Raw genomic sequence first — 25,404 nt, 5'->3', positions numbered from 1 at the left:
GTCTTAGCGATTGGCTGAACAAGAAGTAGGACCAAGTGGACTTGAATCTCTAAAGTTTTACATTGTGTTTTTGAGTGCAGTTACATAACAATAAAGAAATCTACATTTGTAAGTTACACTTTCACAATAAAGAGATTGTACTAGAGTACTTGTATGAGGTGAATTGAAAAATACTATTTCTTTTATCTTTTTTACAGTGCAAATATTTGTAATAAAAAATAATATAAAGTTAGCACTGTATACTTTGTATTCTGTGTTGTAATAGAAATCAATGTATTTGAAAATGTAGAAAAACATCCAAAAATATTTAATACATTTCAATTGGTATTCTATTGTTGAACAGTGCAATTAATTGCAATTAATTTTTTTGAGTTAATCGCATTGAGTTAACTGTGATTAATCAACAGCCCTAGTTGAATTGTATCATGACCTGATGAAAAAGGGACTCCATCAACCCACCCCCCATGCTTTGTTATGACATGTACCCTGTCCACTGTGCTCTGTAACACAAAGTGGACACTTATACAATACATAATTAAAATTAGTAGTAATCAAGGTTCCCCAAAACCATGTAGATACATAGCCACATACATTGCTGATGGGTACTACACACTGCCCAGTGTCTGTCATGCAAGAGAGCCTCTTTAATACAATACAAATGCCTCCTTGCCTTGTAGAGGGAGCAAATAACCTCACGTTCCAAGGAAGCGGAAAGGCAGTGATTTGAGAATGAAAAATGCCTGGGTCAATTATTGAGTGAAAGTGAGGAAGAGGATATGGGATGGGGAAAGAAGGTGAGAGCAAATGTGAGGTATTGGGTGAATGAGAAGGGAAGAAGAACTGAAAGTATAGCTGGAATAAATGTGGTGGTAGAGTAAGGAGGAGGGAATGAAAGCATCTATACTCATAGATTATATACTTGAGTTCAGGCAGCAATTCATTTTACTTACACACACACCACAAATCATGATAATGACAGATTCTAAAGATTTCAATTGAATTGTTTGTTTCTTCTGTGTAATTTTTGCTGATTGGGTTCTCCTCAGAATTGCTCTCACCCATCAATCAGCTTTCAGCACAACCTTAATTGCACTTAAATATGGTAAAGCACCATGCACATCCATACTTCACTATAAATCATAACACTATATAACTTAATAAAATTCATGTAAAAATCACAGTATAAAATGCCATACACAAAGCAAATTCTAAAGCAGTATATATCCTCCTCTGTCAATCCAGATAGATCTTATCTATTCATGTACAGGACAAAAAAAAAAAAAAAAAAGGTAAGACACCTGTTTGAATGGGATGCAGATAGTTTCTTTTGAGAACGCAGATAAAAGGTTCCATAGGCTTGAAATGTCACATACCACAAAGGGCTAGTTCTAACTCACTCTCTAAAGCAGTGGTGCACAAACATTTCTAGTCGCGCCCCCCCCCCTTAACATTAATGGAATCTGTCCATGCCTCCCCACCCTCCATTACTGCACAGTCAAGGCTTCCTCAGCAGTGGAGCTTGGGCTGAAGGCAGAGCTGGGGGCAGAACTGGGGATGGGGGAGGAGCTGGTCTGGGGATGGAGAGGAAATGAGAGCACAGCTGGACTGGGGACAGAGTGGAGCTAGGGGTGGAGTAGAACTGGGGGCTGAACAGGGTTGGGGGCTGAGCTGGTCTGGGGATGGAGCAGGGCTGGCACTCACTCTACATCCCAGCGTGGGGGCTGGCCCACTCTGCACCCCCAAAACCTTTCTCCATGTTCCCCTAAGGATCATGTCCCACAGCTTGGGGACCACTGCTCTAAAGTCAGAAAGAGTCTTTCCACTGACTTTAATAGGAGTTGAACTGGGTCCCAAACCAGCAGCACGTATCGTAGCACAATTCATTGCTGAATACCTGTACATTTTGTTTTTTCACAAGTTTTATTCCCAAATTTGTTTGAGCTCCTGACAGATTTAAGAATAAACATTTTGTGAATGACAATAGTTACGGGGTCTTTATCCCAACTTTCCTACAGTCATTCATAGATAAGAATGCAAACATAATGTACATAACAGGAAACTTCAAATGTGAGCTTTAATTTTAAGAATTGACCTGTCTAACTGAATTTCTAATACAGAAATTTAAGAAGATGCAATCCAGTTTTATTTAGAACACATCTGGCTTTTCACATTTATTAGCTAACTAAAACAAAGCAATTTATACCATGAATGTAACTTTCACAGCCCTAACTAGCAGCTAAGAAACACTCAGGAGGAATTGGATGGGTTCTAAAGGCTGAGATGTAAGCACTGGGTTCTTGTCAGCGGTGTGCAGGTGCATTTTTCAGTTGAGAGGGTAAATACCTTTATCCCATCTAGCTGCAAAACCCATTGGACTCAGTGGAACTGGGCAAGAAGATCTGTGTGCTGGGAGAGAGGGGAATTATGAGGGATTTCACATTAGTTATACGATTGTAAGCAAGAGAGAATGAGCCGTCATGGAGAACTCTTGTACAGAAAAATACCCATCTTCTGTAGCATACAGCAATTTAATCTTGAGCGTGTTAAAGTTAACACTGTAGTTATGTTGTATACTCAAAGAATATGCCCTTTCAGCATTTTAAGCAAGCTAACTGCCCAGTGGAACTGTTATCAAAATACAGCAAATCAACTAATAAAGAGAACAGATAGCTGTTAAACACTTTGGGCTATTACAAAAGAGGAGCCAACAAACTTAAAAATTAAAAAGATAATTTTTACCTAATGTATAATTATGCTGTGAAATTCACTTATGTATTAGTGAGGCTAACAGCTTAAGAAGGTTCTAAAAAGGAAGAAACAGTCACTTATCTTAAAATAATGATGGTTCTTCAAGATGTGCTGTCCATACATATATTCCACTCTTGATATGCATGGACCCCATGATCTCGAACTAGACTCTTTTGGCTACAGTCATGCCTATTGGGGCCATGCATGTGCCCCTAGTGTCCTCATGCCCTGTCCCAAAGGCACAAAGGGTAGAGTGGGCCCAATCGCCCATTAGCTATTTTGTCAATACAGAATCCAGATGTTAAGGGACTCCATAGTAGCAGGGAAGGAGGGAGCATCTCAAACAATCACAGTTACTGTAAGGTAAGTAACCATTCCTTATTCTTCAAGTGATTTTCCATACATACTCCACTTTTGGTGACTCTCAAGCACTGACCTGATGAGGAAGAGGTGGGTGTCTGGAGTCCACCTAAACAAAGACTGTAGCACAGCTCTGCCAAAAGAAGCATCATATCTTGATGATTCAATGGGGGAACATGTTTTGTAAAGACATGGACTAAACCTGAAGTTGCTGCCCTGTGTATTTCTGAGATGGCTATGCTTCCCAAGGAAGCCGCAGATGATGTCTGAGCCCTATTGGAATGAGTCCTAACCTGAGCTGGTGGAATCTTAAATTGGCTAGCTTATAACAGACTAATGAAACTATCAAAAGCCTGAGGGTTGAAATAATGAGCCCCATCAAGAAATGCCATAAAAATTTATAGGGGAGACTCTAAACGATTTAGTTCTATGTAAATAGTATAAAAGTGCTCTAAAGACATCTAACATATGTAAACTAGCCTCCCCTGATTAGAACGTGTTTAGTGGGTGGGTGGGGACGGAAATCTGGCAAATTAATTCAGTTCAAATGAAAATCAGTGACTATTTTATGCAAGAACTTGGGCTGGGGCCTCAGGATGACCTTATCCTTATGGAATATTTTATGAAGAACGCCCGCCATAAGTTCCTGTATTTCCCCTATTCTTTTGGCTGATAATTGCTACTTAAATATTATCTTCATGGATAAATACAGCAAAGAGAAAGTTGCCAATGGCTCATATGGGACTCTCATTAAATCTTCTAGGACAGTAGGGCAACCTGTGGACTGCACATGGCCCATCAGGGTAATCCGCCGGCGGGCCGCTAGACAGTTTCTTTACATTTGCACGGCCACCCACAGCTCCCAGTGGCTGCAGTTCGCTGTTTCCAGCCAATGGGAGCTGTGGGAAGCAGCATGGGCCACAGGAATGTGAAAACACATTATAATTGGTACCAGGAAAAAATACTTTCCCTAAAAAATCTGAAAATAAAAATAAAACCAACAAGCCCACATGCCACCAGGCAAAAACTACACTAACTATAGTAAATATTAGTTATAATAATTGTTTACAATTAGGTAAAAAAATAGTTTTGTGAAACAACGTGCACCTTAAAGACTAACAGATTTATTTGGGCATAAGCTTTCTCAGGTAAAAAAACCCCACTTTTTCAGATGCACGTGAGTTCTTGTGAGTGCATCATGACATAGACATTGCCAGCTATGGGGGGTGAAGAGGGATCTGAGGGGCAGTTGGGCATGCACTATCATTTATGCCCTCAGTACAGGGCACAAAGACATTCAGGCCGCATGCACAGCCCCGATGGATGCTGCTGGCCAAAAGATTCCAATCTCATGAGCATTAAGAATGGAAAATATAGGGATAATCACTCAAAGAAAGAATTCACATTTCTATTAATAAAACAATCGGCAATTACACTTGCTGGAATAAAACTGTAAAACACCTCATGTTCGATGGCACGAACTGAACACCAGCAGGAATCAGGAGAATAACCTCTCTCCTATAAGAGCAGAATTAGATACATTATCAAATTTTTATAACTTCTTAAATATTGGCCACTATCAGAAACAGAATACCAGATTAAATGGTCACTGATCTGTTCCAGGTTGATAATTCCTAAATTTCCATCTGAGAATTTATAAAAGCTGCTGATTTGGAAAAACATTAAATTCAATTCCAAGTATTAATTTTAACTGCAGATAATAAAGCAAATATGTAAAAATGTAACCGCCCTTCTCAGTATGCATTTTCTGAACATATATTAAAATAGAAAAATCTTGAAAAAAATACAAAACATGTGCAATAAAAGAGGAAATGCTCAGACTTACCTATAACTGATTCAACTGTATTACTGCCAGGGTAGAATGGGAGAGCTTTAGTACTGATAGCTGAGAGAGCTGTTGGGGATGAATTATCTGATCCAATACTGGAAGCCAGACTAGAAGTTATACTGGAGGTTATACTTGAAGCAAGTGGATTAATCACTGAAAAAACACTGAGATGGTTCTGTTTAAAAATATATAAATAAAATAAGCAAAATGCATTTGTAAACAAAATTATTAAAATAATCTTAAAAACAAAGATTTGGGAGACATTATATAGGTTATTTAAATTTGCACAGCAGAAGAATCTATGGAATTAATGAATTTAGGATCATGTTCCCGTGTATTTGGTAGCAAATGTGCTTGACAAAGCTAGCACATTCCAACAGTCCAGAAATTGCTCCCAGAAAATATATGTCACAAAGGCAGTTATACAAGGACTAAGATAGTTGGAGCCTGAGGAACAATTCCAAAAGAAAAAAAAATCCATGCAAGGTGATTGAAGTCAATTCTGTATTTCCATATAAAAAATGATCATAGAAATTTGAGGTGTAAAAGACCTAGAGGCATTAGGTCATTTAATTCATTTCCTAGACATAAACATACAGACTCATACACCTATATCTTACTGAAGCTAGTATCCAAGTTAGCTAGCGTAGTGTCAAAATATGACTGTACATATGGCGCTTATACTCCTGTCCTGCTTACCTCTAGCTGAGCCTTGCTGACCCAAGGAAAGAGGTTAGGTCTTTAATTCAAGATAGTTTTTTCCCTACAAATTTATTAAATATCACCAGTTAACATTCTGAACAGGAAAATTAAGTTTCAAAAAGTTTGGAGTGAGTTTGTGCAGAACCCAACTTTTTTTTTTTTTGTCTTTTAATTTAAAAAATTAACAAAATAATATCATCAAATTTCAACAAGAGTGTACGGAACAGTGACTTATTGCATTGGTGCCTATGACTCAGGAGCACTGAATTTGCATTAATACATTAGTTCTCTGTTGAAGTGCTAAACTGATTTGTACCAAAATCCTTGGCAGTTTCCAGTCAGATTTCAGACCTGGATACGCTATGGAAACGAAACTGGTTGTAGAACTGATAAACAATTTCTATATGGCAATGGACAAAGGCTAAATATGCATGTTGACACTAATAGATATTTTTGTAGTTTTCTGATCCTGTCCATGAAGGGGAACTGTTGACTTGTCTCAAGATCTTGCACAAGTGGATAGTGTATTACGCTGACTTTATCAATTTCTTCCGCATGCATCTCAAAGGATTATGGTAGGAGTTGCATCTCCTTGAAAGTTTGATCTAAGTCTGCATTTCTAGTGCACTACTCAATGAGATGTCTAGCTCTCAACTGTGAAGTCTCTTAAATTCTCAGTTCAATCACCTCTTTCATTCAACCTATGATATGATTGAATGCTTGGAGAAACTGTTGTATGCAATGCAGCTGTAGCCATGTTGTTCCAGGATATTAGAGAAACAAGGTGGCTGAGGTAATATCTTTTATTGGACCAACTTCTGTTTGTGAAATACTATAGAGTACACTGTGTTATCAATATGCCAGTACTCCTAGATCTACAACTTTGCTTCCCAAGTATCCCAGTGTTTGAGTGAAACAGGAATCTATGAAAAGTAGCCAGGTAATGAATGAGACAGGGGACTGCAGGAAGAGAAAGGATGGTCTAGTGGTTAATGCAGTTGAATGTCACCCTGAAGCATGGATAGAATCCAATTCCTTTGCCACAGAATTTCTATGTGATGCTGGCAAAGACATTTAAATGTAACATCAGAGGGGTAGCCATGTTAGTCTGGATCTGTAAAAGGGGCAAGGAGTTCTGTGGCACCTTACAGTCTATAAGGTGCCACAGAACTCTTTAAATCTAACACTTACTTCACAAGTGGTCACCAATTGGGTATTCCTCATTTTCTACGTGCCTAACTTTAGTCCTTCTATAAATCAGATCTTAGGTCTCATCACTCACAGCGGCAACTGAAGTCAATGGGAGTTATGCTTTGAATCTATAAAGTGCTATAAAATATTAAGTTCTCTGAAAAATCAGGGCATAGGCATGTTAAATTGGGCACCCAAAAATTGTGTACACTTCTGAAATTAATGACTCTGTGCCTCAATTCCCCATCTGTAAAATAGAAATAATAATACCACCTTATCTCATAGGGATGTTGTGAAGATAAATTCATTAATGTTAGTGAAGTGTGAAGATGCTACCGTCAGGAGTGCCACAGAAAAGTTCATGACTAAATTAATAATTCCATATTCAGAGCATAGTTTGAATGGTGTGCAGTAAATACAGCATGGGGCCACACAGTGAAGATTGTGGATGAAACAAAATATCTTATCTTATGTGAGTATCTTATCATGATGTGAGCACCATTCATCCTGTGCAGTGAATGAGGAAAAAATAGTATGTAATCATGTACTTCAAAACTGTGTCATTACTAAGGATACGGTTTGGTCATGGAGGTCACAGATTCCATGACTTTAACAGATCTCTGTGACTTCTTCGGCTCTGGCTTCAGCCCCCACCGTGACCATACACTGATTTTGTATATTTTTACCATGACTGCGCCATGAAGTTTGCCTAATTTTACCGTGACAAAATCATATCTATAATCATGACGCACCAGGGGGCAAAACTAAGAATACACAGGCCACCTTAATTATAGCATTTCGTACATTCTGACTGTTTGATTTGCAACATTAACATTCTTTTAATGTAGTTTTTTGCATGTAGTTGTAGATAGAATGAGGTAGAACTACATTTATTACCTGATCCTGCAAACATGACACAAGTGTTTGATTTACATGGGACAACTTATGTGTGAAGTTATTAGGACATGTCATGTGCATAAAGTTACCACGTGTAATTGTTTGCTGGATCAGGGTCTTAGTTTGCACCTTAACAACAGCCCAGTAGTTGAGACAACTCTTCTCAGCACACTGTTAGCTATGCTAGCTAAGTATGGATGTGCAGTGCAGTCTTCCTTCCCTTAGAACACTGGTTAAAAGTACTAAAAAAATCTATACCCCCAGTATTACACGTGCAAAGTAAAATTTTCAGTGATGCATATCTCTGCCCAATGAAACCCAACATTTCTAAAGAGGGCTATTTCTCTGCCATATTTACACTTCCTAGCATGGTTTTGGTGCTACCGTGGTTTAAAAAAGTGTAATCACTTATTTTTAAGTAGGAAAATGTTTTCTCACTTGTGGACCTAAATATGATATAGTTGTTTCAGCTCCAACTTTTAAAAATCATCTTTAGGGAGAGATGAGACCTAGAAGATTTCAGCCAGAAAGAAGAAGTTTCAGAAATGAAAATAGGGTTTATAAGAAGAATAATCAAGCAATCTTTACTATAACAGTCACTAGTACTTCCATTATTATTCTTATGGATTGAGTTAAACCTTGTTGTTATGGGTCAGGCATGGCTACTGCATTACAATCAGGATAAATGTAAAGAAGCCATTGTAATCAAGTGGCTGAAACAGTAGCAGTAGCACCTAAAACACAGGCACATGCAAAACTGAGTAAAAGTCCAAGGGATTTCAAATGCAGGGGCTAGCACTTTGATTGGTGGAACTGTTTTGGTATCTATGTGAGAGAGTGAGTGAGAAACAGCACAAGCTGAAGCAGAGAGAGAAAGCCAATCAGACAGTAACAGCAGGTTGGTAATGTAGGCCTGAGAGAACATGAAGAGAAAAAAGCTGGCTGGGTACAGAGTGCTGGCTCATAGGCGCCAACTTCTGCTGGTGCCGGTGGGTGCTTGACCCCCCTCTGCCCCTGCCTCCACCCTGCCCCCATTCCAACCCCTTCCCCAAATCCTCGCCCCGGCCCTGCCTCTTTCCCGCCTCCTCCCCTGAGCATGCTGCATTCCCACTCCTCCCCCCTCCCTCCCAGAGCTTGTTATGCTGCAAAACAGCTGTTTTGCGGCAGCAAGCGCTGGGAAGAGAAGCGGGGACACAGCATGCTCAGGGGAGGAGGCGGAGGCGAGGTGAGGCGGGGAGCTTGGCTGCTGGTGGGTACAATGCACCCACTGATTTTTCCCCATGGGTGCTCCAACCCCAGAACACCCACGGAGTTGGCGCCTAGTGCTGGCTGGAAAGACAGGTTTGGACTAGCAAACAAAGGAATTGTCTCCTGCTGTTTGCCCCCTACTGTGTTCAGGGAAACGGGACTTTGTACATTCTTTGTAAATAAACAAAATTGCATCAAATACTTAATGTCAATTTCTCCTCCTAACTGGAACAACCTGCAAAGATTCCAAAATTCTGGCTAGCCACTCGGGTCAAAAGTGGTAACATTACATTCAACACTTACACAGCACTTTAAATGTGCAAAATCCTGTATAAACAAACCAGTTATGCTACTGTTTTTTCTGGGCTTTGAAGATTAAAAAGCTTCATAAATGTCAAGTATTTATTAATTATTGTTAGGGCCTAACCAAATTCATGGCCATGCAAAACGCATCACAAACCATGAAATTTGGTCTCCCCCCTGTGAAATCTGGTCTTTTATGTGCTTTTACCCTATACTATACAGATTTCACGGGGGAGACCAGCATTTCTCAAATTGAGGGTCCTGCCCAAAAGGGAGTTGCAGGGGGGTCATATGGTTATCTTAGGGAAGTTGAGGCATTACCACCCTTACTTCTGCGCTGCCTTCAGAGCTTGGCACCTGGAAAGAGGCAACTGTTGGTCAGGCACCCAGCCAGGCAGTGCCCAGCCAGCATCGCAGAAGTAAGGGTGGCAATACCATACCATGCCACCCTCTCTTCTGAGCTACTGACTTCAAAGCTGAGCGGCCAGGGAGTGGTGGCTGCTGACTGAGGGAGCTCAGCTCTGCAGGCAGCCACGCAGAAGTATGGGTGGCAATACCGTCAGATGTCATCCTTTCTTCTATGCTGCCCAGCTCTGAAGACAGTGCTGACGCCAGAAGCAGCGCAGAAGTTAAGTGTAGTAGTACTGCAACACCTTCCCCCCTGCTCCTCTTTTTGGGTCAGGACCCCTACAATTACAACACCGTGAAATTTCAGATTTAAATAGCTGAAATCATGAAATTTACTATTTTTAGGGCTGTCGATTAATCAGTTAATTCACACAATTAACTCAAAAAATAAATAGGGATTAAAAAAAATAATCATGATTAATTGCACTGTTAAACAATAGAATACCAATTGAAATTTATTACATATTTTTATGTTTTTCTATTCATATATGCTGATTTCTGTTAGAACACAGAATACAAAGTATACAGTGCTCACTTTATATTTTTTATTAAAAATATCTGCACTGTAAAAATGACAAACAAAAGAAATAGTATTTTTCAATTCGCCTCATACAAGTACTGCAGTGCAATCTCTTTATCATGACAGTGTAATTTACAAATATAGATTTTTTTTGTTACATAACTGCACTTAAAAACAAAACAATGGAAAACTTTAGAGACTACAAGTTCACTCAGTCCTACTTCTTGCTCAGTCAATCTCTAAGACAAACAAGTTTGTTTACATTTATGGAAGATAATGCTGCCTGCTTCTTATTTACAATGTCACCTGAAAGTGAGAACAGGTGTTTGCATAGCACTTGTGTAGCCAGCATTGCAAAGTATTTATGTGCCAGATACGCTAAACATTCATATGCCCCTTCATGCTTTGGCCACCATTCCAGAGGACATGCTTCCATGCTGATGATGCTTGTTAAAAAAATAAATGTGTTAATTTAATTTGTGACTGAACACCTTGGGGAGAACTGTATGTCTCCTGTTCTGTTTTACCCACATTCTGCCATATATTTAATGATATAGCAGTCTCAGATGATGACCTAGCACATATTGTTTGTTTTAAGAACACTTTCACTGCAGATTTGACAAAACGCAAAGCAGGTACTGTAGTAAGTGAAGGCCCTGATAAAGGCCTCGTATGAGGCCTGAGGCCTGAACTAAAGTAATGGTCAAGACTTTGCTAACATAGAGCAAAGTGAAGCTGTGAGTCAGAGGCAGGCCCTGCTCACAGAAGCTGGCAAGAAAAGGGCTGATGCTGCAAGAAGATACGTACCTAAAAGGTACTGAACACTAGAGATCAGAACATTCACATACTTGCACATTCCACACAGATAACAAGGAACAGACTGACCCATCCCAATGACAGGGGCAAAAGGGTAATATGATGGATAGAGTTGTTTTGATCGAGCCAACATGTACAAGGTGAGAGGCAGCACCTTACTACGTAGAGGGGGTTGTACCTTGCTGCGTAGAGGGGCTGCACCTCAATACGTCAGGAGTGATGTGTAACTTGTTTGTACCTGTGTATAAAAATGTATCCCTGGGGCGATGTCTTTGTCCGGCCAAGGGAGCAGTGGAAAGTCCCGCCACTGACTGAGCCGAGTCCATTGACCGTGGGCACATATTAGTAGTATGCCTTTTACTAGAGTAACAATCTAGGGGAACTATCGTTGTGTCCATACGGCAATAAACCTGGCCGACGTGCCTTCGTACCTTACTAGACTCTGTGGTCATTGGGGGTTTTCTTCGGTCTGCTGTGTCAGCTATTTGCGCAAAGCTGGGACGGCACACAGAGGGAACACACACACGCAGCCGAGTGATACCAACAAGGAGAGAACAGAGCACCACACCGGTAGCATCTGACAACACTTCTGACAACAGGTACCATTGTGAGATTTCTAAAAATAGCTACAGCAATTGACCCAAGGTTTAAGAATCTGAAGTGCCATCCAAAATCTGAGAGGGATGAGGTGTGAAGCATGCTTTCAGAAGTCTTAAAAGAGCAACACTCAGATGTGTAAACTACATAACCCAAACCACCAAAAAAGAAAATCAAACTTCTGCTGGTGGCATCTGACTCAGATGATGAAAATGAACATGAGTCGGTCCACACTACTTTGGATCGTTATTGAGCAGACGCATGTCCTCTGGAATGGTGATTGAAGATGAAGGGACATGTGAATCTTTAGCGCATCTGGTGCATAAATATCTTGCGACGCCAGCTACAACAGTGACATGCGAAGGCCTGTTTTCACTTTCAGGTGACATTGTAAACAAGAAGCAGGCAGCATTAACTCCTGCAAATTGTAACCAAACTTGTTTTGTCTGAGCGATTGGCTGAAGTAGGACTGAGTGGACTTGTACGCTCTAAAGTTTTACATTGTTTTATTTTTGAATGCAGTTATTTTTTGTACATAATTTTACATTTGTAAGTTCAACTTTCATGATAAAAAGATTGCACTATAGTACAGTATGAGGTGAATTGAAAAAAACTATTTCTTTTGTTTTTTACAGTGCAAATATTTGTAATAAAAATAAATATAAAGTGAACACTGTACACTTGGTATTCTGTTTTGTAAATGAAATCAATACATTTGAAAATGTAGAAAACATCCAAAAATATTTAAATAAATTGTGTTCTATTATTAACAGCATGATTAATTGCACAATTAATTGATTAATTTTTTTAATAGCTTGAAAGCCCTACATTTTAAAAATCCTATCACAGTTAAATTGACCAAAATGGACAGTGAATTTGGTAGGGCCCTAATTATTGTTTATCTAGGTTTTTATATGAAACCCACTGCTATGGAATCAGTGGCACCTCTCTGGCATCTGAGTGGTTGGGGAACTGGAGAACAAACTGAGGTTCTGTAGCAAGGCCATACCATAGGTTCATCTTCAAGGATACTAAGAAAGCTGGCTGTATTAATACAGTTACCTATCTAGTCTGGATTTTGTCACTAAATCAGAGTTGCCTCTGTTTCTAATCTTTACTAGTTGCTGTCCACTTTTTTTCTTTTTCCTTCTTTTGGACGTTATGAATGTTATTTTCATAGGTTTTAAGGCCATTAGGGGCCATTGTGATCATCTGGTCTGAGCTCCTGCATAACAAAGGCCATAGAATTTTACATTATAATTCCTGCTTCAAGAGTAGCAATCAATTCCTCCATATTCCTTGAATCTCCTGACTCAGTTCAAACCTCTCTCTATATATATATCTCACCCACTCCTACCCTCCTTCTTCCCTACACTCCTCTCTCCATCCTATTCTTTTTATCGCCTTCTCTCAGCTTCATACTTTTTTTCATTCCACCACTTGTTATCTATCAAACATTCTCTCTATCTTGTTTTTCCCCCACCAGTTTTATCTCCATACCTTTCCTTACCTGAATTTCTATCCTTGTGCCTGAGATTTAAAGATGGTTGGGGCAGACAATGTGTCTTGCTATGTTTTATACTAACTAACTACCTAACTAATTAGTTCTTATATAGAGCTTTTCATCTGCAGGTCTCAAAACACTTTCCAAAAGCTGGCCAGTGTCATTATCTCCATTTTACAAATAGGCAACTGAGACAGAGAGAGGTGAAGTGACCTGTCCAGGGTTACCCAGTAGGCTAGTGGCAGAGTCTAGAATAGAACCAAGGTCTCCTGAATCTCAGTCCAGTGCTCCATTCATTAGGTCTTCTGAAGAGAAACAAGAGTCATAAAAAGCTGTGTTCTTTTTCTGCTGTATATAAAAGATAGTAAAATATATTAAACCTCTCTTTTTATTTCTTCTTTGCAAGTTGAGAGGCATCTGAGGATCTGCTCACTTTTCTGAGGTTCAACCCTGTGCCCTGGATAAACACTCCTATAATCTTCTAAGGATATCCCCTCTATAATCTTTCCCAGGACTTTGCAATAACCAATGAAGAGCGCACCAGCAAAGAATCCTTCTCATATTTCACACTGAGCCCAGCTTGTCCTGAGATAGGATTTTAGGAGATTAGTGAGTGGTGTATGTATATACAGTGTAGGTCTCATCTAATCTCAGAACTTAACATGGGGAAATAGATTCAATTAGTGTAATGACCCAACCATTCCCAGTCTCTGTTTAAAGTTAATTGTATCTAATCTGCGTATTAATTCGAGTTCAGCAGTCTCTCTTTGGAGTCTATTTTTGAAGTTTTTTTGTTGCAAAATTGCCACTTTCAAGTCTGTCACTGAGTGGTTAGAGAGGTTGAAGTGTTCTCCCACTGGTTTTTGAATGTTATGATTCCTGATATCAGATTTGTGTCCATTTATTCTTTTGCATAGAGACTGTCCGGTTTGGCCAATGTACGTCTCCTCACACCTTCTATGGGTCATCTCGATTATCACTTCAAAGGTTTTTTTTCTCCTGCTGCTCATAGCTCATCTCAACTGATCGGCCTCTTACAGTTGGTATGAGTACTTCCACCTTTTCATGTTCTCTATATATATAAATATCATCTGTCCTTGTGTTCCATTCTATGCATCCGAAGAAGTGAGTTGTAGCCCACAAAAGCTTATGCTGAAATAAATTTGTTAGTCTCTAAGGTGCCACAAGTACTCCTATACAAACTATAGTAACTGACTAGAACTAATTAACTATTTACAACCACTAACCAAAAACAATATAAAAAAAATGAAGATCACTGAGAAATCTTGCCATAGGAGAAGACTTCTGGCAACATTCACAGGTGGTAAGAAAGAACTGAGGGGGAAATGGGGTCAGCTGGGCCCTTTATACCATCACTATTATCCTGCAGCACCAGAAGGTGCCTGAGCCATCCCAATGGGTAAACACTGAGGGAAAAATGTCCAGTAACTGTGCTTGGCACATGGACATACCTACAGTGGAATGCACATGTGCAATCAATTGAGAAGAATTAAGAGTTCCAAGACACATGGTTGCCTCCGCCGCCGCTCTACCACACTCTGAAACTGGGGATCCTTGCAGGTCTCCCCCAATCACAAACACACATGAAAATGGGGATTCCTTGCTCTCCTCCTACCCCACCCTGGTACGTACACACACACACACACACACACACTACTCCTGAGGGCATTCTGTGCCAAAAAAATAAAATTTTTGCACACAATATTTTAAAATTCTGCAAATTTTATTTGCCAAATAAATGTGGAGGCTCCAGCATGGCACTGGGGAACATAGACCACTGGCTGCACAGAGATGAGAGATCACTCTACAGCTCCACGCAGGACACGGACTCAGCGGTGAGGCTGCACCCAACCCTGACACAGAACAAGGATCGGGACTGCCCCAGAAACACCCCAGTGCCTTGTCCCTCCATGCCAGGTGCACCTGGTGTGGGCAAGCAGGCTCAGCCTGACAGAATTCAAGTATGGAGGAGCTTAGTGTGGGGGGATGCAGGTGAGGGTTGAGAGGGTTCTGTGTGGGGCCATCTGGGTGCGGGCGGCTCACTGGGGGATGCAGGTGCAGGGCGGGATCTGGATGCACGGGGGCTTGTTGGGGTTTTTTGGATGCAACAGTAATGGGATTGTGCAGGGAGGTCCAGGTGAAGGTGGCTGGGGCTCTATGAGGGGGTGTGTGTGGGTATGGGGGGATAGAGCTCGACAGAGGGTCTGGGTGTGGTGGGCTCAGTGTGGGATCCAGATGCTGGGGGAGTGGAGCTCAGTGGGGTGGTGATCCAGGGGCAGCTGGTTGGGGCTTGGTGGGGTGGGGATCCAGATGCGAGTGGCTCATCAGAGTGGTTCAGATGCAGGGGTAGTGGGTCTCCTCAGGGGAGTTCTGGGTGCATGGGGGGTGAGGCTTGGTGGGAGGGTCTGGGTATGGGGGGGGGTCTGGATCCACAGCGGTTGGGGGAGCAGCTCCCCGTAGCGATCCCTCCCCCTGCAACTGAGGAAAGATGGGTGCAGGAAAGGGGGAGGAGGAGTGTTGCATTTGCAGAACTTCCTGCAGCTGGGGAGAAATCTGGGGGAGGATCTGACCCAGCCCTGGATGCCGTGCAAGGAAAGAGGAAGTCCTGTCCTCCCCAGCCCAGCCGGGACTAGCAGCTGAGCCTGGTGCACGGTAGGAGAGACCAGCCAGGTCTTCCCCAGTCCCTCCCCCCGCCCTACAGTGATTTAACTCTCTGCCAGCTGCCATGGGCACCCAAAACATACTGCTGGGAAAAGTTGCATGACTGCTCATAGACTCATAGACTTTAAGGTCAGAAGGGACCATTATGATCGTCTAATCTGACCTCCTGCACAATACAGCCCACAGAATCTCACCCCCCACTCCTGTAACAAATCCCTAACCTATGTCTGAGCTATTGAAGTCCTCAAATCATGGTTTAAAGACCTCAAGATGCAGAGACTCATCCAGCAAGTGACCCGTGCCCCACGCTGCAGAGGAAGGCGAAAAACCCCCAGGGCCTCTGCCAATCTGCCCTGGAGGAAAATTCCTTCCCAACCCCAAATATGGTGATCAGCTAAACCCTGAGTGTGTGGGCAAGACTCATCAGCCAGCACCCAGGAGAGAATTCTCTGTAGTAACTCAGATCCCATCCCATCTAACATCCCATCACAGGCCATTGGGCATATTTACTGCTAATAGTCAAAGATCAATTAATTGCCCAAATTAGGCTATCTCATCATACCATCCCCTCCATAAACTTATCAAGCTTAGTCTTGAAGCCAGATATGTCTTTTGACTCCACTGCTCCCCTTGGAAGGCTGTTCCAGAACTTTACTCCTCTGATGGTTAGAAACCTTTGTCTAATTCCAAGTCTAAACTTCCTGATGTCCAGTTTTATATCCATTTGTTCTTGCGTGCATATTGGTACTGAGCTTAAATAATGCTTCTCCCTCCCTGATATTTATCCCTCTGATATATTTATAAAGAGCAATCAGCCTTCTTTTGGTTAGGCAAAACAAGCCAAGCTGTTTGAGTCTTCTTTCGTAAGACAGGTTTTCCATTCCGCGGATCATCCTAGTAGCCCTTCTCTGTACCTGTTCCAGTTTGAATTCATCCTTCTTAAACATGAGAGACCAGAACTACACGCAATATTCCAGATGAGGTCTCACCAGTGCCTTGTACAACGGTACTAACACCTCCTTATCTCTACTGAAAATACCTCACCTGATGCATCCGAAGACCACGTTAGCTTTTTTCACAGCCCTATCACATTGGCAGCTCATAGTCATCCTGTGATCAACTAATACTCTAAGGTCCTTCTCCTCTGCCGTTACTTCCAACTGACACATCCCCAGTTTATAACAAAAATTCTTGTTATTACTCCCTAAATGCATGACCTTGCACTTTTTACTATGAAATTTCATCCTATTACTCCAGTTTACAAGGTCATCCAGATGTTCCTCTATGATATCCCAGTCCTTCTCTGTATTGGCAATACCTCCAAGCTTTGTGTCATCTGCAAACTTTATTAGCACATTCCCACTTTTTGTGCCAAGGTCAGTAATAAAAAGATTAAATAAGATTGGTCCCAAAACCAATCCCTGAGGAACTCCACTAGTAACTTCCTTCCAGCCTGACAGTTCACCTTTCAATATCTCTCCTTTAACCAGTTCTTTATCCACCTTTCAATTTTCATGTTGATCCCCATCTTTTCCAATTTAACGAATCATTCCCCATCTGGAACTGTATCAAATGCCTTACTGAAATCGAGGTCTATTAGATCCACTGCGTTTCCTTTGTCTAAAAAATCTGCTACCTTCTCAAAGAAGGAGATCAGGTTGGTTTGGCACGATTTACCTTTTGTAAAACCACGTTGTATTTTGTCCCAATTACCACTGACCTCAATGTCCTTAACTACTTTCTCCTTCAAAATTCTTTCCAAGACCTTGCCTATTACAGATGTCAAACTAACAGGCCTGTAGTTACCTGGATCACTTTTTTTTCCCTTTCTTAAAAATAGGAACTGTGTTAGCAATTCTCCAGTCATACGGTACAACCCCTGAGTTTACAAATTCATTAAAAATTCTTGCTAATGGGCTTGCAATTTCATGTGCCAGTTCCTTTAATATTCTTGGATGAAGATTATCTGGGCCCCCTAATTTAGTCCCACTAAGCTGTTTGAGTTTGGCTTCTGCCTCAGATGTGGTAATATCTACCTCCATAACCTCATTCCCATTTGTCATCCTACCATTATCCCTAACCTCCTCATTAGCCTCATTAAAGACTGAGGCAAAGTATTTGTTTAGATATTGGGCCAGGCCTAGATTATCCTTAACCTCCACTCCATCCTCAGTGTTTAGCGGTCCCACTTCTCCTTTCTTTGTTTTCTTCTTATTCATATGGCTATAGAAACTTTTACTATTGGTTTTAATTCCCTTTGCAAGGTCCAACTTTACATGGCTTTTGCCCTTTCTCACTTTATCCCTACATGTTCTGACCTCTATAAGGTAGCTTTCCTTGCTGATCACTCCAATCTTCCACTCCTTGTAAGCTTTCTGCTTTTTCTTAATCATCTCTCTGAGATGTTTGCTCATCCTGCTTGGTCTACAACTCCTGCCTATGAATTTTTTCCCCTTTCTTAGGATGCAGGCTTCTGATATAGTTTCTGTAACTTTGACCTGAAGTAATTCCAGGCCTCCTCTGCCTTTAGATCCACAAGTTCTTCAGTCTAATCCACTTCCCTAACTAATTTCCTTAATTCTTTAAAGTTAGCCCTTTTGAAATAAAAAAACCTAGTCACAATTCTATTTTTGATTAATCTTTCCAAGTAGTTTGAACTGAATTAGCTCATGATCGCTCAAACCAAGGTTGTCCCCTACAACCATTTCTTCTGTGAGGTCCTCACTGCTCACCAGAACCAAATCTGAAATGGCATCCCCTCTTGCTGGTTCAGCAACAACTTGGTGAAGGAATCCATCAGCTATCACATCCAGGAAAATCCGAGCCCTATTATTATTACTAGTATGTGTCCTCCAGTCTATATCTGGAAAGTTAAAGTCTCCCATGATCACATAATTCCCATTAGTATTTACTTCATTAAAAACATTAAAGAGGTCTCTATCCATAGCCAAATCGGATCCCGGCGGTCTATCTATAGCACACCTCAAGCATTATCCCAGGGGAGGTTCTAGTAACTTTCTTCCCCAATGTGATTTTTGCTCAGACAGACTATCTTATCCATTCCATCACTTCTTATTTCTTTACAGTCTACCTCATCATTGATATACAATGCTACTTCACCACCTTTGCCTTTATTTCTGTCTTTCCTAAACAGCACATACCCTTCAATACCTGTACTCCAGTCATGACTATTATTCCACCACGTTTCTGTGATCCCTATAATATATGGTTTCACTTCCTGCACCACTAGCTCTAGTTCCTCCATTTTGTTACCCAGGCTCCTCGCATTAGTGTACAAACATCTTAATTTTTGCCGTTTGGCTTCACTGACATTCTTTACCTGATTAGGTACAGACATTCTACCACCAGGATCACCAATTAGACTGGTATCTACACTACCCTTCCTCCGTATGTCTATTCTCCTACCCACGGCTGTATCCTTTCTTTCTTTGTTTTCTTCCCTCTCAATTTTAAAATCCAGCGTGGAGATTACCTGGACATCTCCCAACCATCTCCCCCAAATTCCTAGTTTAAAGCTCTCTTAATCAGTTGTGCCAGCCTCCATTCTAGAAGTCTATTTCCCTCCCTGCTCAGGTGAAGTCCATCCCGAGAGAACAGTCCTCTGTCCATGAATGCTTCCCAGTGGCCATACATCCCAAAGCACTCCTTATAGCACCACTGCCTGAGCCATCTGTTGATCGCCATAATCTTGTCATACCTTTGTTGCCCTTCTCTAGGAACAGGCAGAATCCCACTGAAGATCACCTGAGCCTTAATTTCCTTAAGCGTCTTCCCCAGCCTGGCACAGTCTCCCTTGATACATTCCAGGGAGAATCTAGCCGTATCATTTGTTCCCTCATGAAGGACAATCAGTGGATTCTTTCCTGCTCCAGTTAGGATCCTCTTCAGCCTGAGGTCTACATCCCGTATCTTAGCACCCGTTAGATAGCACACCCTTCTGTTCTCCGGATCAGTTCTGGTTACAGGCCTGTCTATTCTTCTCAGTAAGGAGTCCCCAGTCATGTAGACCTGCCTTTTCCTGGTGATGGTGCGATTCTCCAGTCTATCCCCTGTTCCCTCTGGCTGCAAGTCCTCTTGATTCCTATTGTCCCTTGCAATTCTCTGTAATCCATCCTGTATCCTCCTGGGGCTCATATTTGGTGTTATCTCCCTTGACTCTTCCTATAAGACTAGCTGCTCTGCTCTTCTCTTCTTCCTTGCCCTCTCACCTTCAGTGACAACCTACTGTGCCCTTTCTTCATTTTCAAACTCCGCAAACCTGTTCCTGAGCTCTATTTCTCCTTCACTAGCCCATCTTTTCCTCTGCCTGGTTCTCTTAGTCACATGCTTCCACTGTCCACTTTCCTCATCCAGCAGTCTCCCCCGAGAGTTCTTTGGTCCTGTTTCCATTTGCAAGTCTGAGCTTTTCCCTTCAGACATGTCTTTGCTCCATCATCTGCTCAAATCCCCTTCTAAACTCAACCAGAGTTTCCACCTGCATCTCCAATCCTTGGATCTTTTCTTCCATCAGCTCCATCAGGCGGCACTTCATGAAGACACAACTCTTTTCAGGAACCCCCTCCAGGATCATGTACATGCCGTAGCTTCCACATCCAGTCATCTTCATTGTGTCTTCCACCGCTGCCTCTGTATCTGTCATAGCCTTCCCACCTAAAACCTGTTAGTCCAGGAAACACAAACCAAACCAAACCACCATCACCCGCAGCAACACAAATCCCCAACAAGCACCAAAACACTGCCAGACCACCACACACTCCACTCACTAGCCTATCTATTCCTCTAGCTGCCTCTCTTAGTTTTCCCCGCAAACTCCTCCAACAGAACTGCCACTCAAACTCCCCTGTTTACATCTCTGGTTGCTGGCTCCCGCGCTGCTGCAGCTGTCTGACTGCTCTTGCAGTTACCCTTTGTTTCCCCATCAGAAAGTCATTTTTCTGCGGGGAAGCAAAGAAATCTGTGGGGGCAATGGGGTAGAATTCCCCCAGAAGTAACAAATACACATGCACATTGCTGCTCATCCTCTTCATCCACCACGCCAAGACACACACATACATGACTGGGTGACTCCTCATTTCTCTCCTCATCGTCTTCTCTGACAAAAACAGATGGGAAGCTCACTGTCCCCTTCAGACACACATCTGCAGTTGTGCATTTCCTTGTTTTCCTCTCCCTCTACAAGGCTAACCCTAACCATAACTTCAATTCCCCAACCCTAGGAAATACCTGAACAGAAGAGAAAAACAGATCAAAAAGTAAAATCCAAGAGACTCAGAGCATGAGATAATTTTTTTTTATTTGCAGCAGTTTTTTATTTATGCAATAGTATTTCATACATTCTGTTGCATTTATAAGGAGGTTAAGTAATTTTTAAAAAATTTACAGGAAAGAATGTTAAGAATGAGCTAAGTATAGCTATTTCTATATATTTGCGGCAAATGGTCAAAACTATTGTGGTGGGTCCTGTGTTTTCCCTTGGTACAGTGGGCTAGGGTGTCACCCCTACTCCTATTCGTGGGCTCTACTAGTGCCCTGGAGTGGGAGAGAAGGGGAGCAGAAAATGGACCTAGGTCCACCCCCTACTCCAGTCCCAGTCCCTTCAGCTTCACAGGCTTCTTACCTCTGGGGCAGAGTTTCTCTCTGTCTTCTGTACCGGCGAAGCCCCTCTGCCATGCTTGGGCAGGGTCTCCCTTCCCCTCGTACTCTGATTCTCTGGTCAACACCACTATGCTTCCAAACTACAGCCAGCTCTCCTTCTTCTCTCTTGTCTGACTGAAGCAGGGGGTTTTATTAGCTTTCAAGCAGGCTTTAATTGGCTGCAGGTGATCTAATTAACCTACAGTAACGTCTCCTTAGTCCACAGGGAATAAGGCTCTGATCATCCTGAAGCTTATATACCTCCCATCGATCACTTATCTGTTGCCCTCTGGTCATGCTGTATCACATATTGTATAATTGTGCTTATAGCTACTGTACATTGCAAACATCAATCAAGATAAAATATTAAAATTAGTGCCAACCCTGTGAAGATGCCTCATGAGGAATACTGTAACTGAGCCATGATCAGAGTTAACCTAACTGCCAAGTATTCTAATTATAGATGTGTAGAAAATGTGACTATAAAACACACTTGAAAGCCACCTCTCACACACACAAGGATATTTCAAACATTCTTCTCAGCTGAATCCAGGATCTCCACCAACAACTGTATACTTTCATCCACAATTGACTCTTCTGGCCCCCTTTCTGACCTGCAGCCTTAGCTCACTCTTCCAACCTGGTTTCTCCACTACCACACTGCTGGATATCTCTGGAGAAAATCCAGAGACAATGCAGGTTTGTTCCTCTCGTCAATCGGCACAGCTATATTTCTTGCCAAGAAAATTTACTTCTTCCTCCGTTGTGAAGTCCTCACTCTTACAATCATAGGCACTTCTCCCTTTCCTCACAGCCCCTTCCTCACATTCCCCCCACCCGCTTGCTGCCTACAGTCTCACACATTAGTGCGTAGAGAAAACTAGAATGGTCTTGCCTTAGTTTCCAGAGTTTCTCTGTCTGAGTTTGAAGTGTTATCCTCTTCTAGTTTCCAGCTCAAACTTCTTTCTTGTTGCCATCCCATCCTGTTTCCTTATCTACTCCCTAATCCCCCAACTACGTTTAAGCAAACATTGTTCCCTCCAGCTTCCAGCTTTGACCCCACGTGCCTCTCCAACTACCAACCTCATCGCCTTCCCTTTCTCTCCAATCTCAAGTGCATTGTCTTCTCTTAAAGCTTAAGGATCTGTCCACTCTCTTGTCTTGATCCCATACAATGTGGCTCCCTCTCCCCCTTATTTAAACACTTTTGCCAAGGTCACCAGGTGCAGTCCTCAAAGCTTCTTTTCCATTCTCATCCTTCTCGACCTTTACATGGCTATTGATATAACTAATGACTCCCTTCTCCTGTCTTGGCTTTAGACTTTCTGATTCTTCTACCACTTCATGACCCCTCCTTAAGTGTCTGTTTAAGTGGCCTCTCCTTCTCTCAGCTGCTGTTCTCCAGATCTTTGTCATTTTTTTCTGTTCTTAGGACCCTTATCAATTTTTCCATCTGAGCTCTCCCCTTGATATGGTCTCACATCTCCACCTGGATGCCCCCACTGCTAGCAGAAATTCAGATTGTTCAGAAGTAACCACCTCCTCTTCCTTTCTGAATCCTTCCTCGACACTCTCCTATCTCCATGACTATCGAAGATTCCATCAGCCTTCTAGTTCCACAGGTGTGAAAGCTGGCTAAATATTCAACTCTCATATAGAGGCAGTGCTACCTCTAATTCCAGCTGGTTTTAGCTCCACAATAACTCCAAAATCCGCCCACTCCTCTCCTTTATCACCAAGGCTCTTGCCCAGATCCTGTCTTTTTGCCAAGACTACTGATCCATTCCAAACTTCAATTCATCCAAAACTCTATCTCATGAAAATCCTCTATCTCACACAAGCAATGACCACATAACCCTCTAAAAATCCCTTCACTGGCTCTAGATCATATCCCAAAACAAATAATGGTTTTTCTCCTTACTATCTTCAAGGTCTTCAATAACCTAGTTGCCTCTCCCTACTTATCTGTCCTTCTCTCCTCTGGAGTCCACAACGCCTTCTGTGTTCACCCCAAACTTCTCATTCATTCCATGTCTCCCCCTCTCAAATCCCACTTCCTCAAGAAGTCTCATAAAATTACACAGTCCCACCAGTTTAAAAGACAAACAACCAAACCCAAACCTGTGTAGCCTTCCAGACACATATTCTTGATCACATTGGCTCAGTTTTCCTCCCCCTCCTCCAACACTCCCCACAGTGTCCTGCATCTATTGTACTCTTTTTAGACTGTACTAATACCAGACACATCTTTGGTGCTAGGTAGGTAAGTAACAAAAAAGGACACACATATAATACTCTTTCACTGACCATACCTGCTTATTGTCTTGTTCACTTATTTTCTGATAATTGTCGGCTGGCAGGCTTTTCTGTTTCATCTGGAAAAAAGAAAAACCTTGGTCAAATGTCAGCTTAATGAGTGGATGTTACTATAAATACTTAGTGCAGGGCTGGCAGCAGCTATATCCTACTATCTGGAACAATCTGATCACAACTCTGCCATTTCAATCCTATAGAGAGTTAAGCACTAGCTGTCTTGGATATGGTCCCTGCCTTAGCTGTTCCTAACACTGGGAGAGAACATGTGAAATTTTATCTTTCAAACTGATTCTATCGCCAGCTTTCTGGCCTCCAACTTGACTGAATACCAATGGACAAGAGAGTTCCTGCCTGGCTAAGAATGGGTATCAGCTCTGGCCTGATTCAATAACACTCTGCCATTCCCCCATCCACAGATGACTACCTCTCCTTCTCTCGCCTTTTTCTTATGTGTTTATCGATCTGTGTTTGGTTAAGGAAACCAATATAACAAAACAACAGCTTTGTGAGCTGAAAACATTTTGGCTGCAGCCTATTTAATTGTGCCATCACAATCTTACTAACATTGTCATAAAGAACATATTAATATCACTATCACAATTTAAGCAAAGTGTAACAAACAAAGCTGATTTTGCAAGTTAAGTTGTCTTTGTGGGAAGCAAAAACAACATCAAAGAAATTCCATAGCCACACAGAAGTCCATGTTATCATGGGCTTTTTCCAGAGGAGTTAAGCAGGCCAGCAGCAGGTATTAAGAAATTGGAGACTTTGGCAGGCTGAGGCTAGAGGGATAGACTCTGTTGTGGGGGAGAGAAGCAAAAGGATTCAAGTCAGTGGAAGAGTGGGGAGAAATTGAACAAGAAGGGCCAAGTTGTAGATTCCAAGGACAGAAGGAACCACTGTGGTCATCTAGTATGACCTCCTGTGTAACACAGGCTATAATTTCCCCAAAAATAATTCCTAGAGCATCACTTTTAGAAAAACATCCAATACTGAATTAAAAATGGTCAGTGATGGAGAATCCACAACCACCCTTGGTAACTGTTCCAGTGTTTAATTACTCTCAGATTTAACAATGTATACCTTACTTCCTGTCTGAATTTATATAGCTTCAACTTCCAGTCATTAAATTGTGTTATATCTTTCACTGCTAGATTGAAGAGACTATTGTTAAATATTTGCACCCTAGGTAGATATTTACAGACTGTAACCAAGTCGCCCCTTAATCTTCTCTTTGTTAAACTAAATAGATTGAACTGTTTGAGTCTATTACTGTAAAATATGTTTTATAATGCTTTATCATTCTCATGGCTCTTTCTCTGAATCTTCTCTAATTTACAGCATCCTTCTTGAATTGTGAGCACCAGAATGGGACACTGTATTCCAGCAGCGGTCTCACCAGTATCAAACACAGAAGTAAAATAACCTCCCTATTCCTATTCGAGATTCCCCTGTTTATGCATCCCAGGATTGCATTAGCTCCTTTGGCCACAGTGTCATATTTAGAGCTCATATTCAGCTGATTATCCATCAATATCCCCATATCTTTTTCAGAGTCACCGCTTCCCAGGACTGAGTCCCCCATTCTGTAAATTCTAATGTATTGAA

General features: G+C 41.7%; 1 protein-coding gene across 8 annotated transcripts in view; it reads right to left on the bottom strand.

The window, feature by feature from the left end:
* UNKL (unk like zinc finger) overlaps positions 1–25,404 on the bottom strand; it is a 132,367-nt gene that overhangs the window by 27,900 nt on the left and 79,063 nt on the right. For 4 of the 8 annotated variants that reach the window (XM_030577747.1, XM_030577748.1, XM_030577749.1 and 1 more), the window contains 2 exons: positions 23,793–23,855; positions 4,955–5,132 (listed from right to left, as the gene is read on the bottom strand). In XM_030577747.1, the coding sequence (XP_030433607.1) occupies positions 4,955–5,132; positions 23,793–23,855 (241 nt within the window). Of the gene's footprint in view, positions 1–2,808; positions 3,242–4,954; positions 5,133–21,625; positions 22,154–23,792; positions 23,856–25,404 lie in introns of those variants that run through there. The other 4 variants (XM_030577752.1, XM_030577755.1, XM_030577750.1 and 1 more) reach the window with 3 other exon arrangements.

The sequence above is a fragment of the Gopherus evgoodei genome, chromosome 10 (assembly GCF_007399415.2).
Source record: "Gopherus evgoodei ecotype Sinaloan lineage chromosome 10, rGopEvg1_v1.p, whole genome shotgun sequence".
Classification (NCBI taxonomy): domain Eukaryota; kingdom Metazoa; phylum Chordata; order Testudines; family Testudinidae; genus Gopherus; species Gopherus evgoodei.
The sequence above is the reverse complement of the archived record's forward strand: the minus strand, read 5'-3'. Positions and strand labels throughout refer to the sequence as shown.